At 38.7% G+C, this 15515-nt stretch overlaps 1 protein-coding gene across 1 annotated transcript; it reads right to left on the bottom strand.

Annotated features, from left to right (window-relative positions):
- Positions 1 to 2487: 2487 nt before the first annotated feature.
- LOC104268128 (protein FAM122A) lies at positions 2488 to 13971 on the bottom strand. The gene is made up of 9 exons (XM_009866493.1): positions 13896 to 13971; positions 9219 to 9275; positions 7219 to 7262; positions 7085 to 7139; positions 6554 to 6643; positions 5911 to 5999; positions 5157 to 5221; positions 4022 to 4118; positions 2488 to 2871 (listed from the first exon to the last, which is right to left on the bottom strand). Exons 1-9 carry the CDS (start codon positions 13911 to 13913, stop codon positions 2712 to 2714), a joined length of 675 nt encoding a protein of 224 aa, XP_009864795.1. The 5' UTR covers positions 13914 to 13971; the 3' UTR covers positions 2488 to 2711.
- Positions 13972 to 15515: the final 1544 nt, after the last annotated feature.

Genomic DNA, 15515 nt, shown 5'->3' with positions numbered 1-15515 from the left:
GTTCTTTCTCCACGGGGCTGCTTTCCAGCAGTTAGAGAACATCACATGCGACAGTCCTGTGACCACAACACTCAGGCAAGCAAGAGCTTCAATATTTGTGGTTCGTGAGTAAAGGGGGAATTACCAAAAAGAGGCAATACTAACAGCATGAATTACTGTGTGAGCAGAGGGCTGATTATGCACATTGTAAAACACTCTAATCCCCTGAATCCAGATGCATGTTTTGCAGGATAATTTGGTTCCAAATGCTATACATACAGCTATACATGTCTCTTGCCTCCAGGGTGGAAAACTGAAGCTTCTTCATGACATGGACAGACAAGAAATCAAGAAGCCTTTTTCCACAAGTACGAAGTGAGTTCTCTTTTGCAGAAGCAGGGAGAGGAATGACTGCAAATATGTAACTATTTCTCTATCCTCCAACAGCACTAATAAAGGCAAACCGGAAAGAGCTGCCACTTCCCAAGATGCAAGACTCTCAGCACTGTCCACAAGCCAGCTGCAGCATCTACCTGCCAAACTATTTCACCTCAACTTCCTCTAGGTATCAGCCAGGTTTTCCTTGAGTGCTCCTTGGTTTTCCTAGAGTGGTCACAGAGCTTCAAGACAACATCGCTCTGGGAAACCAGCAAAGCCTGCTCCAAATTTTAAGGCCAACTTGAACGTAACCTAGACTGGGAGGAAGTGGGTTACAACATGCAATTCTGATTTAAAAACATTTAATCACAGATGAAAACAAGAATATGGTTACCTCTCTAACAAAGTGCAGAAACAGCAAAACACATTTATTTTTTCCATTTATTGGCACTTATTTGGAAAATAGCATAAATATTCAACAGAAGAGACAAGTTGATCCACACACAACTATTAAACCCCTCTACTGATGGATCTTTTAAAAAAGACAAGAAGAGACACCAGGAGGCTCATTCTGAAGAAATATGCAATAATAATAATTTAAAAAAAGTCTTGCCCTCACCACAAAAGAGTGAACGCACAGCAACTCTTTGGCACATACCTGAAATTGCAAAATGAAACTATGCTTTATTAGACAGCGAGCCAGCAGACAAGTCTGTCCACCCGCCACAGGGCTGAAGGGCAGCCTGAATCTAAAAAGCAACTGCAACCAGTAAGGTGACTGTTACAATAATTTAAGAGGAATGAAATCAGAAGTAAACCGTGTCATACCGTACTTTAACCAAGTAAAACCATTAAATACATTCTATTTTCTTTCTACAACAAGGACATACGGAAACTGGTCACTGATCCTCAGGTCACCAGGTCTTTGCACTCCAAGTCATCCATTTCCGATTTGGATGGTGGCTGTCAATCAAGGCTGCATCCATGGGAATCCTTCACAGCACAGTTCAGAGTTCTCCTACTTGAGCAAGCTTCCATACTTTTCTCACTTTATTACACATTACAAAGATTCAGTGTTTAAAAATAAAACATTTTGTTTCGTTATTAACCGCTCTGGAGACAAGGCCTGAAATCACGTAGTACAGACACATCCCCATGTGCAAATGGGGACCCAGCTGGGGAAGTTCAATTGTGTAACAGGAGTCAACAACCAAAATAAGGTTACCAGTGGAAAATCTCAAACAGCTGCCTATGGCGGAGTCTGCAGATTTTCCCTCCTGTTTGGGGAATTTCAGAGTTACAATCAGGATGCCTCAACCCACTGACTTCAAATATAGTACAAGAATCTGGAAACATCTCAGATTCCCAAACTCTTAAGATTCCAATTAGCATCTGAAGTTTTCAGCAGCAGAAATAACTTCATGCCATTGTCTGAGGAAGCAACATCAGGAGATTAAACACAGAATAAACACATTTGATCGCCTCAGCTTGTAAAAAGGCATTCAATGTTCCTCACTGTTATTTGTCAAAGTCACATACGAGTATGAATACAGTCCGTTAAAATAATGCACTTGAAGTACCAAATGCTAAAATCTCAGGATTTAAATGTTTTGTTTCAAACATTATTAATATTTTTCCATACTAAAAGGTCTTTAACAGAGCAGCTACCACTCTAGTACATCATCTAAGCGGGGAAGAAAAAGAAAATAATACAAAACCCCAAAAGAATGTTGCACAACAGCAGTCATGATCATGAATAAAATCCAGCATATAAATTTTAGTTGACAATTCACCAATTTGTTCTTCTGACATCTATTAGAACACAGAGTTGATTAACAGCCAATCATAATAGAATACAAGAATCAATTCTAATATTCCCCCTTTTATATGAAGAACAAAAAATATAAATATCTAACACCTGGGGAATAAAAACAAATTAGTTAACTGCTTCCTTGGTTTCAGACTGAGGAAAAATGTGAAAATTCTCTGCTACTACATAAGCACCACTTCATATTAGTGAGGACATTGCCTGTTGGAAAGCCAAGTCTTCCACAAGCAGGACGTATACAGAGTGTTTGTAACTCAGGCCAACAAGGCTGTATCGATTGTAAACCAACAGCCTGCTTACCGATATCAGCATCAAAGGCGTCTGCAGTTCAAATGCTTACTGTGTGTTAGTAAATGTCACACAAATCACTAGAAACAGGAATTCCTCCTCAAGGAACTGTTCTGGAAGTTTTCTAGAAATAATGACATTTCTGGAAGTTCCTATGAGGAACAGGATCAGTTACACATAACAAAGTCTTATTGATATCCAGCCTGGTTCTTGGGGTCCATTAGCAGACTTCTGCTTCTCAATTCATAGGTAACTTAGCTGTAAGATCTACTGGTAAAAAAGGAGATCTGGAGTCAGAAAGTGAGACTGGAGAGTCTGTGTTGGTGCCGACTTCAGCCGGTGAGTCACAGGAAGAGCCTGCACTGCTTCTGTTGTCATCAAGAGCATGTGACGACAGACTGAAAACAGAGTAACACCAAGACACAAGAAATGAGGTACTCCTCCCGAGAGGTTTCACATGCTACCTCCCATTCGCTACACAGCTATTTAAGAACATAAGGTACAGCTTTGGTAAGCCTGGAGGTAAGCCCTACGACTTGAAATAACTCAGTCTGCAACTACACACCTGGCAGTCACTTCCAAAGGTAACATTCTGCCTTTGTCCTCCTTCAGCTCCCCCAGAAGCAGCGTGCAGATAAGGAGCATCAGGCTGAGCAATTCCTGGGAGAGAGCTTTACCCCATCTCCTACAAGGTCCTGGGCCAGCATATATCCATATATCCTCTTTTCCCTGGAGAGCTGCTGATTAACTGTGCGTACTTCAGTTGTACCGCTCCCCACACACTTCACAGGACACAAAATTATAGCTATAGGTGACGCCTTGTCAAGTGATAGCATCGAAGCGGTTTCTAAATTTCCATCTCTTAAACCAAGATGCAGCGCTGAACTTGCAGTGCCGTGCCTCCTGCGAACAGGGTGTGCCAAACAGGTGGGTTGTGAAGTGCCTTTAAAACATCTGAGGTATTACTGCCACTGCAACAGGCTCAAAGCTGGGGCAGAGCTATATGGACACTAGCAGAGAGGCAAAAAGGACAGAACTGTGAGCAACTCTCTCTTGAGAGTTGTGTGGGCACACCCTGACTAAAAAACACCTCCTGACTAAAATACTAAATCAAAATCCCTTGCTATTTCAAGTCGTTACATTTTTTAATGTAGTACTTTTTATCTCTTCCCAGCAGGGAGGGTCAGACAGACTAATTTTAATTTACCTATGTTACTACGAGCAAGAAAATAAACAAACAAGTAAAACCAAAAAATAATCCACCCAGAAGCATTAACGTTCACATTTGATTGCAACTAGATTCCAAAAATTGCCAGCCATGAGGCTTCTTTTCCTAAACATGCTCAGCTTCCCTATATGTGAAGCGTGTTAACAGTCAGTCCTAGAAATTGTAGGATTGTAGTGAATATTACTGTCTGTTTACTGTGATAATTTCAATGATGCAAAATTACGAGCTGTTGGCATTAAAAAAACCCCACGACTTCAAGCATAACCATTGCTAGATGAAAAAAGACTTGCAATGCTTTGGATAACTAGCACAGCATTTACCATCCCCCGAGGTCCGCCTGGTGTGAAACTTCAGGGACAAGAATGCTGGTGGATCCTTGGAATAATCTTTTTGGATGATCTTCTATCTCTGTTACACCTTTGGTAAGAGATGAAGAGCAATAAAAAAAAAAATTATTACTCTTTTCAACTGAAATCTACATTCGATGCACTTCTATAGAGCACAACAGTTACAACAGATTGAGTGTTATTTAAAATGTAAAACATAAAAGTTCAATGCTGAAATTTGAAAGACTCTTTATTTCTTGGAAACACTTTAGTCCAAGCTTCAGTAAAGTTTAGGGAGTTATGAACTGAGGTTTAGATATCAGGTATTTATTCTTCAGTAGCAAAGAACAATCTTTTTGTTTCAGTTTATTCAGGTATCAGTTCCACCAAAGCAGAGAAGGTGGGAATAAAGAAAGCTTGTTTTCCTCTTGCAACCAGTAAAAATAAGGTCCAGGATTATCACTAAGCTTATATATTAGCTTTGATTTCCAAGTACTCTAGAAGAAGGAAGGAAAGACAGATGCTTAAATAGGCTATGACAGAACTCAGATAAAAGTATTTTAAAAGTTGTCTCAGAGCCAGACGTGTTCTGTTACAAAGGCAAAGCATGAAGATATAGAACCAGACGCAATAAAATAACTAGAAGTTAAACTTGAATAAAAATGTAGGAAGATGGACAAACATTTCCCAGTAAAGCTGTAAGGGGTCAACCAGGTCTCTGCAGCAGCTTTTGGTTTTGAAGAGTAATTTTCAACTACAGTACCTGTGTGCTTCACTTAACCAGGACTTTCAACACTTTCTATTTGCTGAGTTAAATATACTAATAGTTGTAGTCCTTGTTTTGTTAAGCAGGTTACACTAGTTTCTTATCAGACCTACATGACTACAGCAATGGAGAGGCATTAGAATAGAGCAACCATTACTTTTATGGAACAGTAAAAACTACTTTAACAATTTGTCTGTTTTATCCCTACAAACCGTTCTATTTTTTCAGTCATCTGTAATACCTTCTACGTTTAGTCACTCTGTGAAGTATCAGCCAACTGAAGAGAATTATGAAGAAAGCTACATGAATTATTATAAAGTTAACAATTTGGCTTATTATATTAGCCAAAACTAATTACTGTACCTTTTCTTTTTATTGACCCAAGAACACTTGGTCGAATACAGTTAATTGGACTCTGGCTTCTCCTGCTAAAAGAAAGCATATGTTGTACTGGTATCACCCTTAACGAAGGAAACTGAAAACATGTAAAGAATCAAAAGATACTCAGATAACAACCTACCAAGTGGAAAACACTAAGAAAATAAGCATTAAAACAGGTTCTTGTTTTCTTTTTTTTTTTTTCTTTTCCTCTGAAGAAAGACCAGAAAACATAGACCCTGATAGGAAAAGTTTAATGACATTTTTTCACAGTCTAAAAAGGGGCAGTCTAAAAGCTCACATCTAGGCACTGACTAAATCTCAGTTGACAGGCAGTACTTTGCTGAATTGTTAGGGCCTAAGAAAATTTAATTGCATGCCCACATCATTCAAAACTACATCCAATGCTACTAACACCAGAATCAGTAACAAACTCTAAATCTGTTTGTGTGGGGCTTTTCCCCCTTAGAATTCAGTTCGACTGCTTAAGACGTGGTTAAGAGCAATACAAGACTACAGTGAGAAGACAGGTACCACAACTCAGCCCAATTTCCCAACGCTACGGCACGAGGATTTTCACCAGTATTTTAGAGCATTGCAAAATCTAAAGTTTACATGAACATATAAAGTTGTATTTGTGATCAGAAATCAACTGTGTATATAACAAATTCTCTCTTTCAAAAGCCTGCTGTGAAGGAGCTACGCCGATTTTCTGTTGACGATACGATTGGGTACTTACCTCGGAAATCGCCTTGTTGGACTTGGGCTGGGACTTGGGGGTAACCCACTGCTGCTCACCAAACTTTGCAAAGACGGCGAGAAACATTGCTGAGAGTAGAAGAGCCTGCATTACTTGGGCATCAACGCTCTGTCACACCCGTACGGTAACAACTGATCTTTACTGCACGTAAACAAGCAACCCACCCACTATCAACTAAGCAACCAGTCAATATGGCTGTGTATACAGAGATACCACTTTCTGCCTCTGAGAGAAAATAAAAATCAATTTAATTGGACAGTCTCCACTTTTATGTAGAATGCATGCGTGTTGACAGGGATTTATGTCACCATAGTCTGGTTAAACAGATGATGGTTCATAAAATAAGATGTATGTGCCACCTTCTTATTGCAAGAGGAAGGCAAATAAATAACAAGGTTTATTAACCGCAGATTAACAGCTGAACACTCCACAGAAATGTACGTCCACAAGATGCGCAACTGCTAACAGGCACTTTCTGGTTTGGGGATTTAGGTTATTTTTGTTTACTCTCTAGTTTCTTGTTTGCAGCTGAAGTAGAAAGGAACAGGTGGCTTAATCTTTTGCTACTAATTCAGTTGTATTTAGCGTTGCTCAAGATACAAGCACTGTTACCACATCTTACCTTCCCTATTCCTCTGGTAGGTGAAGGAGCTGGAGAAACTGGGACAAAGTCTACTTGCTTTGGTGATGATTTTTCAAAATCATTGTCACTCTGTAAACAGTACATATTATTAATCTTATGAGCAAGTACCTTACCATGAAACGGACTGATTCGTATGGAATTGAGTAAGACTTCGAAGTTACCCTCCATCATATCAATAATTTTAGATAGTCATTTTATGAGCTTACACTCAACAACAACAACAACAAAGCCTTAAACATTACTTGGTGAGTGTCAGAATATGGAAGAAAACTTGGACAAGCAGAAATCCATGCAATTTTCTTGTGACATGCCAGCCCAAGGAACCCACATGTATCCTCAAACAACTGACAATTCTACGCCTTGTTAGTGTGAAAAATTGCTGATCAAAAGCAGTGATATACTAACACCTTACTCGTTGGTGAAACTATAAAAGAAAATGCTGATACAAGAGAGTCTCTAGTGTCCTGATAACTGATAACAGAAACACAAATCAAAGCATGAATGTATTACCAGGCTCAAGCTCTCCTCCCATGAGTGGCTCATCTGCATTGCTACTTGCACTTCTCTATAAAGAAGAAAAGAAATGTATTGTCCCAGACCCTCAGAAGGCTGCATTAAGTATTCGAGTTTGCCTTAATGCTTACCTTTCACGTACTGTTTCTCTGTTCAGCAAATTCATTCCTTCTTCCTAAAACATTAGCAAATAAAAAAATTAGAAAAAACCAAAACCAACTGTGTTACAGCAAATCAGAAAAGCTTGATTCATTTTACTTCAGAATGTGGAAAATTTAATTTCACTCAGTTAAGCAACAATAACCTTAAGCTCTTATTACATGAAAAGGAGTGAGGGGGAGAAGATGGGAAAGAGATGTAGCAAGAGACACCATCGCATAAGAAGTGCTTATGGGAGTTGGTTGTTTCTCAAACAGCTTTTCTTCTTTTTGTTACTATCAAAGACGTAGTTACAAAACTGAACCATGATAGTACGAACCAAAAATCCCACACGTGCTAGAGTATCCTTATAAGGCTTGCACAGTAACATTTCACAAAGTCAAAACTAGCATCGATAACCCTCAAAAGCATGGCTGGACTCCTCCCCTACTCTATGGATTAGTAACTAACTAGACACTTGTCAGGGTTTTATTTGTAACACAGTGCACTGTGTGCAAGGAATTTGGGATTTAGTGGGGTTTTTAAAAACATCCATAAAATACTATTAAAATGGATCAAAGATGCAAAACTAAACTAAACATTAACAGCAAGCTACAGTACAAACTTGACTCACTCCTCTTAGGTAGACAAGAGCCCTTAAAACTACCTGAATGCTCTCCAGTCTGCTGAGTGAATGAGTAGATCCCCTAATTCAGTCCAGCTCAAGAATAAAAGCTCAACTAAACATCTTCACACTCTTCATCCTATGTAGGAAGAGCCTTGCTGACATAGTTTAACTGTGTGATTATTTGCTAAAATTTGAAAAAGATCAGAAACAAGTCACACAGGGTCCCGTCTGTGCCAGTAAGTACACAGAACATGGAATTTCAACTTGTGAATTTAATGGCCAAATACAAATTAGAAGATGCCATTGTTTGCTTTAACAAATGCATGGCACAATTATGAATACAGAAGTATTTAAAAGAGAAAAAGTGAATTATCAAACTTTGCTTCAGAGTCTCTTCAAGCTAGTAAATTATTTACATAATGAAAGCAGACAGTTATTTTCTTCAGGATCACTACGCATGCATGCACCTTAAAGATCTGAGGCGGGAGGCAGAAGTGCCTTTCATCACTTTGGACATCATACCCCAAAAATGCTGTCCAAAACATTAAATTTTTTTCTTACTTTTCACCCCATAAACATGAAGCCTACCCCCTGAAAACCAGCATGCAAACAAAAAGAAATTATTAAAAAAATAATCAAGCACATCAAGCCAATTTTATAAACGTTCTACTGTCAAAAAGCCAACATCAAAAATGGAGGAGCCACAAGAGTTTGAGCTTGCTGATTTTAAAACCTGAGTCTTCAGGCTGCGGTCTGCTGTCTGGCAGCAGTGCTATTTAAGCCTCCTCAGATATTTGGCACCCCCCTCCCTTCCCAAGTGTTTGCTCTTGTGCCCTTCCCCCTCCGCTCATGCTGTGACAGGACAAGTACAGTGATCTGGAGAAGAAAATTATACAGATGAAAAATAGCTCAGCCAGAAGAGTCCAAACTATTTTTTAGCCAGAGTGCTTCCTTATCCAGTTCATTCTCTGGCTGCGCAGAAGTCTTTGCCAACACAAAGTTAAGGAACGCTTTGTTATTGGCCCTGAATATTTATGCTGGCACTACTGCCAAAAACCTGGTGAAACTTTACCCTACGGGTTTACATTGAAGGTTTCCTTTCCAAAATGTCCATTTTAAGCTTTCTCTTTTGCTCAAATCTTCTTCTCACCAGAAGATGCCTCCTACTTCATGAAATTTAGAACTCTGCTGACAAGATACAGCCTTTACTTCTGAAAACATCTCAACGTAATAGCCTGCAGCAGACTCTGTGCTACAAAATTAAAACTATAGCCATTTGAAGGACATTATGCATTAACTGCAAAAAAAACCAAACTCACTTATGAAAAACTTAAACCTTAAAAAAAAATTGGAAACTGTGCTTACCTGTTTGATTTGATGAAGACGGCTGCTAGGAATACGGATAGGAGAGGATGGCACAAACTGCAAAACAAAGCCACATACCACTTAGAAACTACAGGAGAAGGGGAATGTGCAGGGAGTGTTAGTAAACACTCTATAGTGCTACCCCAAACTTAAAAAACATAAACAAACAAAAAAAATCCAAAATTCAAACCACTGGTAACATTCTTGGTATATATAAAATACATTAACTACTTGCAAAAACATGATAATGTGTATTTCCATTTTCTACTGCTGTGTATGCTCACAGATGCTAATTGGTATTAGCATTTCCAGGTAATTAGAACTCAACAGCCTTCTCTGCAGAACGAGGCTGCTTTTAACAAGCACAGCACCTCCTTCAATATAGATGGTTGCAACAGTATTTTCATTTAAGTGATCCAGAAGGCTCCCTAACACATCTTTTAAAAGCACAAGGCCAAAACAACACACTGTGCAAAAAGATTTCTGGATTGTTGTTTGCCTATGAATGAGTACTTCGGCAGGTGAAAAAAAAATTAAAATCAACTATCAGAAGGCTAACCAAGAGTTAAATACTTTGTTTATGGTTTCTCAAGAGCTTCACCTACTCAGGTGAACTCAGAGAGGATGTGACTAAAAATGGTCTTCTGTTAATCTGGTCAGTTTTGCACCAAAATCTCACTGAAATACTATGATCTAAAACTGCAACCTCAAACCCAACTGATTAAAAGGTATTATTTTCTCAAAATAAAATTTCCTTTTCTATGTTTTCCATCCCTCAAATGTCTGACCCTCAGTTGACCTTTGTCATAACTCATTCAGGGATCAAAAATTCAAAGTTAGAGCTTTGAACAGAGGTTTAACTCCTCTGTAAGCTGACAGCCCCTCCAAAAAAAACCCCAAGGTGTTTATTAAAAATGGATGTGTTCAGCAAGTAAAGTTTCTGTTATTACAAAGTGTTCATATATTTCATGCAGTACGAGGCTTCATCCACTTCACAAAATATTACCAGAGCTCTTCGTTATGCTGAAGATGGAGAACTCATAAACATTCAGTTAACTTTATTTACTGCAGCACCAGCACCTAATCAGTGCTCTGGAGAATACAAAGATTCTACTGTCTTACACAAAAAGTTACAGTAAGTTATCACAGACTATTAGTGCCTCCTATATCCAGAATCCTCCCTCCAAAAAAACAAACATCAAGACATCATGCACCTCATCTCACAAAAGATATTACCTTATGAGATTCACACAGAGGATGTTTTCCATTTGTGTCAGAATTCAGTCATCAGAATAGATACTACTGAAGTCTAATGGCTATAATGTCTCAATTTGCTACTTCTTAAGCCCAGGTGAGGTCAGCTTTACTATTACAGTGGGCTCCCAAAAATCTGGTGCTCCTAATAAAAATTCTTCCAAACCATACCAGCCAACATGGACCTTGAGCTGACCTTTATTCTCACACAGAGAACAGGATCTGGACAATAGTACATTCCTGCCTATTCATTCTGTCACTCCACAGCAGAAATGCATTTGTTCCACTCATTATATTCTAATTTTATGACTGTGATCCACATACTTTGAGGTTTGACATAAATAGAATGTTTACAAAATGAGTGGTTCACAGTGTAAAACAAAAATTATAAAAAGACAGTTAAGCGTTCCTCTGCAGGACCTAACGCACTAAACCCACTAACTCTGAGGATCCTACGTCTCATCTCCAACAAGTCACGATCCCTGTCCTGTCAATGCTTAAAACTCACTTTTTCCCTTTTCACAGTCCTTCATTTATTTCTTGTGAAAAGAAACCTCAGTCGCATTCAAAGGCTACTTGCTAAAGCAGACTGAACCCATTTGCTAAAATTATGCTGCTCACACTCTGATGTTTTAAGAGAGCGTAAAGCTTAAAAAGAAACCCACCACAAACTGCTAGACTACCACAGAGAAAGAAACACCTTCCCCCAGTCTGCAGGACGTCAGATAATCTGCGCTGAAGGTGAAGTTTCCCGAGCGCCAGCCTGGCAGGCAGCTCAGCCAACCTGCCCCGGCCTCTCAGCCCTTGCCCAGTGTCCCTGCAGTGCCCTCTGGCTTCTGCCAACACCAGCGCTTGTGGGGCCACACAGTGAAGTGCAACAGGGATTTTATCAAGCTTAAATAAAATAAAACAAATAAATTGAATCCATTTTTGGTGAAATAGTACCTAAGTGTCTAACCACTGACTAAAATGTTTTGCTTAAACAGCAAAATGAAAGCCCCAACCACACAAACAAAACAAAACCCACCAAAACATTTACTCCCTAGATGCCACTGGTATCTTCTAGAAGGAAATAAATAGCGGGTGCTGAGCCTAGTTGTTGGCGATTACATGTAGTGTCACAAAACTACAGATCAAGACCCAGCCAAAATGGCATAGTTGCCCCTGTAGTCATCATTCTAAAAGAGCTGGAGTCCCAGACTTGGAGAAGCTACTCAAAAAGGAAAAGATTTTAGAATTCAGCTGAGCAACCACAACAACCTCAACAGCCCCAAAGATGAAGCTGGATAGAGCATGACCTGCCGTCGTCAGAGCATTTCGGCAGCTCCTGTTCCCAAGACAGTGAGGGCAACAAAGATTAGACAAATACTATTCATTTTTTTCCCCGAAGTTTAACAAAACATTAAATTTTAGCTGTACTTATAATGCTAAATTAACAACGTTCCAATCACTTACTCAATCCCTTAACCCTCTTTATTACAGCTTACACTGCAATAAAACTTGGATTAGTTTCCCTAAATACACAAAAGTGGCGTTTGAAGTACACTTTATCACCTAGTTATTGTAAAATTTAACTTACCAAAGTAGATGTCAACACCGCAGATCTACACCTGGTTCTTTGCTATAGCAAGAATACCAGGTGAGACTGCTTAGGGTCCATAATGCTGAAAGTTTAATTATTTTCACAAAACCATTTATCCATGGGTGATCCTGGTTTAAGACCACAGAAGGATGAAATAAGCTCTAAGCTCCTTTCCAATTCCATCCTCCTTGCCACCCTCAACAAAACCACAAACCAGAGCATAATTCAAAGAGATACTTCAAAGTGGACGAGGCACTGACCTAGCAGCCAATGGAGCGCTTGATTTTTAGTCCAAGTAAAATTTCAACTATATTTTATCGGCATCTGGTCAGACAGGAGTGAACAAGAAAGCTGACTTTCAGGATGCTTTTTAACAACCTTCAAGTGAGGTGAAGGGTTTAGAACATCACTCCATCTATTAGGGGCACCCAGAAGATACAGCCCGTTAGCGAACTACCTCCTGCTTCCCAGCAAGTTCCAAGTAATATGCCTTAAATGAGCATCTTTTATTGCCCAACAATTGAGGATCTACAAGAAGTAAACATGATGAACTGAGCTTTCGCTTCTGTCTGTTTCTCCTTTCTCTGACCACAGGCATAAACAAATTCACCCTAAGCCGCCACCCTAAAAATACATATGAAGAAAAAGTCTTATTTAAAGATATCTTTACCGTGATATATTAGGGGTTTATATCCTAGCAGGAGAAAGGCTTTTCCACCAATCTTCCCAGATTTTTACATAAGTATCCTGGTTCTGCTACAGTTGCAAACCTTTGCTGAAGTAGTTGTCTGTCCTGATTTTAAAACAGAATTCTAGCTAAGGCGTATCAGTCAAGAAAACAGGAGAGCAGTGTTTTTCAACCATTAACACGGAACTAACAATTTATTTCTAAAACATCTTCAAAAGGTAACTAAGAAAAAGAGGTTAATTGCTGATAGCATTACAGGGCTTTTGTTTCCCATTCTTAGAAAGAAATTTATAATACTCCCCTCCCACCCCAATATAAGTAAACGAAGCTGGATTTTATCCTGTGTCTACCTGTTTCTTAAGGCTGTCTTAGGGGACAAGTTGCATTACTGCTTATACATGAAAGTCTGACCGAAAATTCCTTTCAGTTAGAGGAAATAACTACCCCACGCACCCTAACCCTCTAAGGGTTAGCAAACCATGCTGTCTATGTGTTCCGGCACAAGAGTTCTAAATCAGTCAAAAATCACACCCTTCTACCACAGTTTGGAGGATCCTAAAACACAAGATATATTTTCTCTGGGTTGACGCATCATAGGTTTAGACTAATATTTTAAAAATTCAGATTTGGGGAGCTGTAATAACTGAAGTCTTACAAAAGTTTAGATTGTGAACAAGCATCTCTAAGTGATACTTTCATTCTGAAAGCCTCGAGATTCATCAGCCAGTTGTATCTTGTATCAGTTGTTGATCACAACAGTCTATTCTGTCATTACTACATAAAAGACAATTTAAGATCAGGACATCACTGCCCTTTAAAAAAAATAAAGTCAGAAGTTATTAGCACATTACTAACTGAACAACAATACATCTATGTAATTAGTTTTCCTTGCAAACTACTTTCTTACGCTTAGAACATCTGCTCGCATTTTACAAACAAAGTCATGATCACAACGAAACATAAGTACTCTCTGAGGCCAAACGGTCTATAAATAACATTTCATTATAGCTACAGCATATTAATGTCACAGTCTAGAGTCTTGCTTCTGCAAACACGTGGTATTAGTTTCACAGCCTACAGTCTTGTTTTCCTCTGTTATCCTGTTCGCAGTTTTGCTTCGGACCTACTGCAGTTGGTCGAATAGTTTTCTTACCAGACTGTGACGATTCATAACTGTGGTGCTGTTCCTGCGGGTTCGCAAAACGTTAGCCTGGAACACCTGCGAATTATCGCTGTGAAAAGAAACACTCGTCAAATGCAAAAGCCATTTTCTTCCCATCAAAAAGCACCTCTTAAGATAAGCTCAGTTTCAAATGCCATGGCAGCGATCATTTCAAGACAAAGCACTCGAGAGACAGGTACCTAAGAACTCTTTGAGCTTGTTGGCAGAGAGTGGAAACCAAATTGCTCTTCCCCCAAGCCCCTGCTACTTCAATTAATGATTTTAATTAATCACATTGAGTCTTGAGAATAACTGAAGAATGGTTAAGATAGATCGTTTCTGTGGGAATTTATGATGTTTGGAATGGCTGCAGATCGCACATAGCTTCAAATGTCATTCAACAGAACAAATTTATAAATGATATCTAACCAGTAACTGAAACCAGTTTCAATGCCACCGATAAAATAGAACAACAAAAAAAAAGTTTCTTGATAAATCTTATCACTACAAACTTTTATTAACTTATTTTTTTTTCTTCCCTGGAAAGGTTAATTTAAACAAACATTTAAAGCACTTTTTAAAGCCCTAAGACATTTTACCACAGTCATGCTTCTAACCAGAGAGCAGCACACCAATTTAAATAACACAGGATTAATTATGTGATATAAAATGAACTCCTTTCTCAAGGCAACTTTAGTTCTATTCATTCCTAAAGCAAGTTTCAGTGGCCACCGCTAGGGTTATCAACTGCCATTGACAGTTAATGAAGGCAACTGCAGAAACTAAGTTATGGTCACTAGAATAAAAATTTTGAGCCACAATCTTACAGTCACCATGTCTAAAAACCACCAAGGAGCTGCACAGGCAAAGAAATCGAAATAGAAATTTGTAATTAGATCCAAATTACAAGAAGTCACTGGGCTGTATCTTTTTGTTTCAGCTGCTAACCTGGGATGAACAAAATCACCACAACAAATACAATTTCTAAAAACTGATCTAATGAATTGTGTTCCCTTGTTCTAAAGACTGACAATCACAATGCACTTTCAAGACAGATCACGGACAGAATCTTCCAGTTTAAAATGTACAAGTTAAACATGTAAGTTTTAGATAGCTTTTATCTAGCTGGAAATAAAAAATAAACAAAAGCTTATACTGTGAAATAAAGCCAGTGTCTAAAGTATTGTGCTTTTCACCAAGAACGCATTGATTCTTTTTCTCTAAAACATCAAGTACAAACGACCAGATATCATTTCCAATTTTCAAAGAAGTTTCACTCGGTTTAAAAATCACAAGAGACCAGATAGTTGCCATTTGATAAGAGGTGGAGCAGGACAAATTTAAGGGATCCACGACATGATATTTAGAGATGAGATTTAACGGCTGAGCAACAGCTACAACTTCTTTTTAGCTTAAGTATATGGAAACACAACCCAAAATCACAGAATTGCCCAGACTGGAAAAGACCTTTAAGATCATCAAGTCTAATCATCAGCCCAAACTGACAAGTCCTCCACAAAACCATATCCCTAAGCACTATGTCTACATGACTCTTAAAATACATTCAAACATAAATAGCACATCCTGAAATCCAAGGTTTGGAGAAAACAG

Source organism: Apaloderma vittatum, unplaced genomic scaffold, assembly GCF_000703405.1.
Source record: "Apaloderma vittatum isolate BGI_N311 unplaced genomic scaffold, ASM70340v1 scaffold45303, whole genome shotgun sequence".
Taxonomy (NCBI): domain Eukaryota; kingdom Metazoa; phylum Chordata; class Aves; order Trogoniformes; family Trogonidae; genus Apaloderma; species Apaloderma vittatum.
This window is presented reverse-complemented; position numbering and strand designations above follow the sequence as displayed.

Bases quoted from the DNA above. Each gene is read 5' to 3' on its own strand.
- LOC104268128 (XM_009866493.1), bottom strand. The intron at 7,140-7,218 runs GTAAGCATTAAG...TCTTCTTTATAG, and splicing joins AGAGAAACAGTACGTGAAAG to AGAAGTGCAAGTAGCAATGC. The intron at 2,872-4,021 runs GTAAATGCTGTG...CTCTGTTTTCAG, and splicing joins CAGGCGGACCTCGGGGGATG to TCTGTCGTCACATGCTCTTG.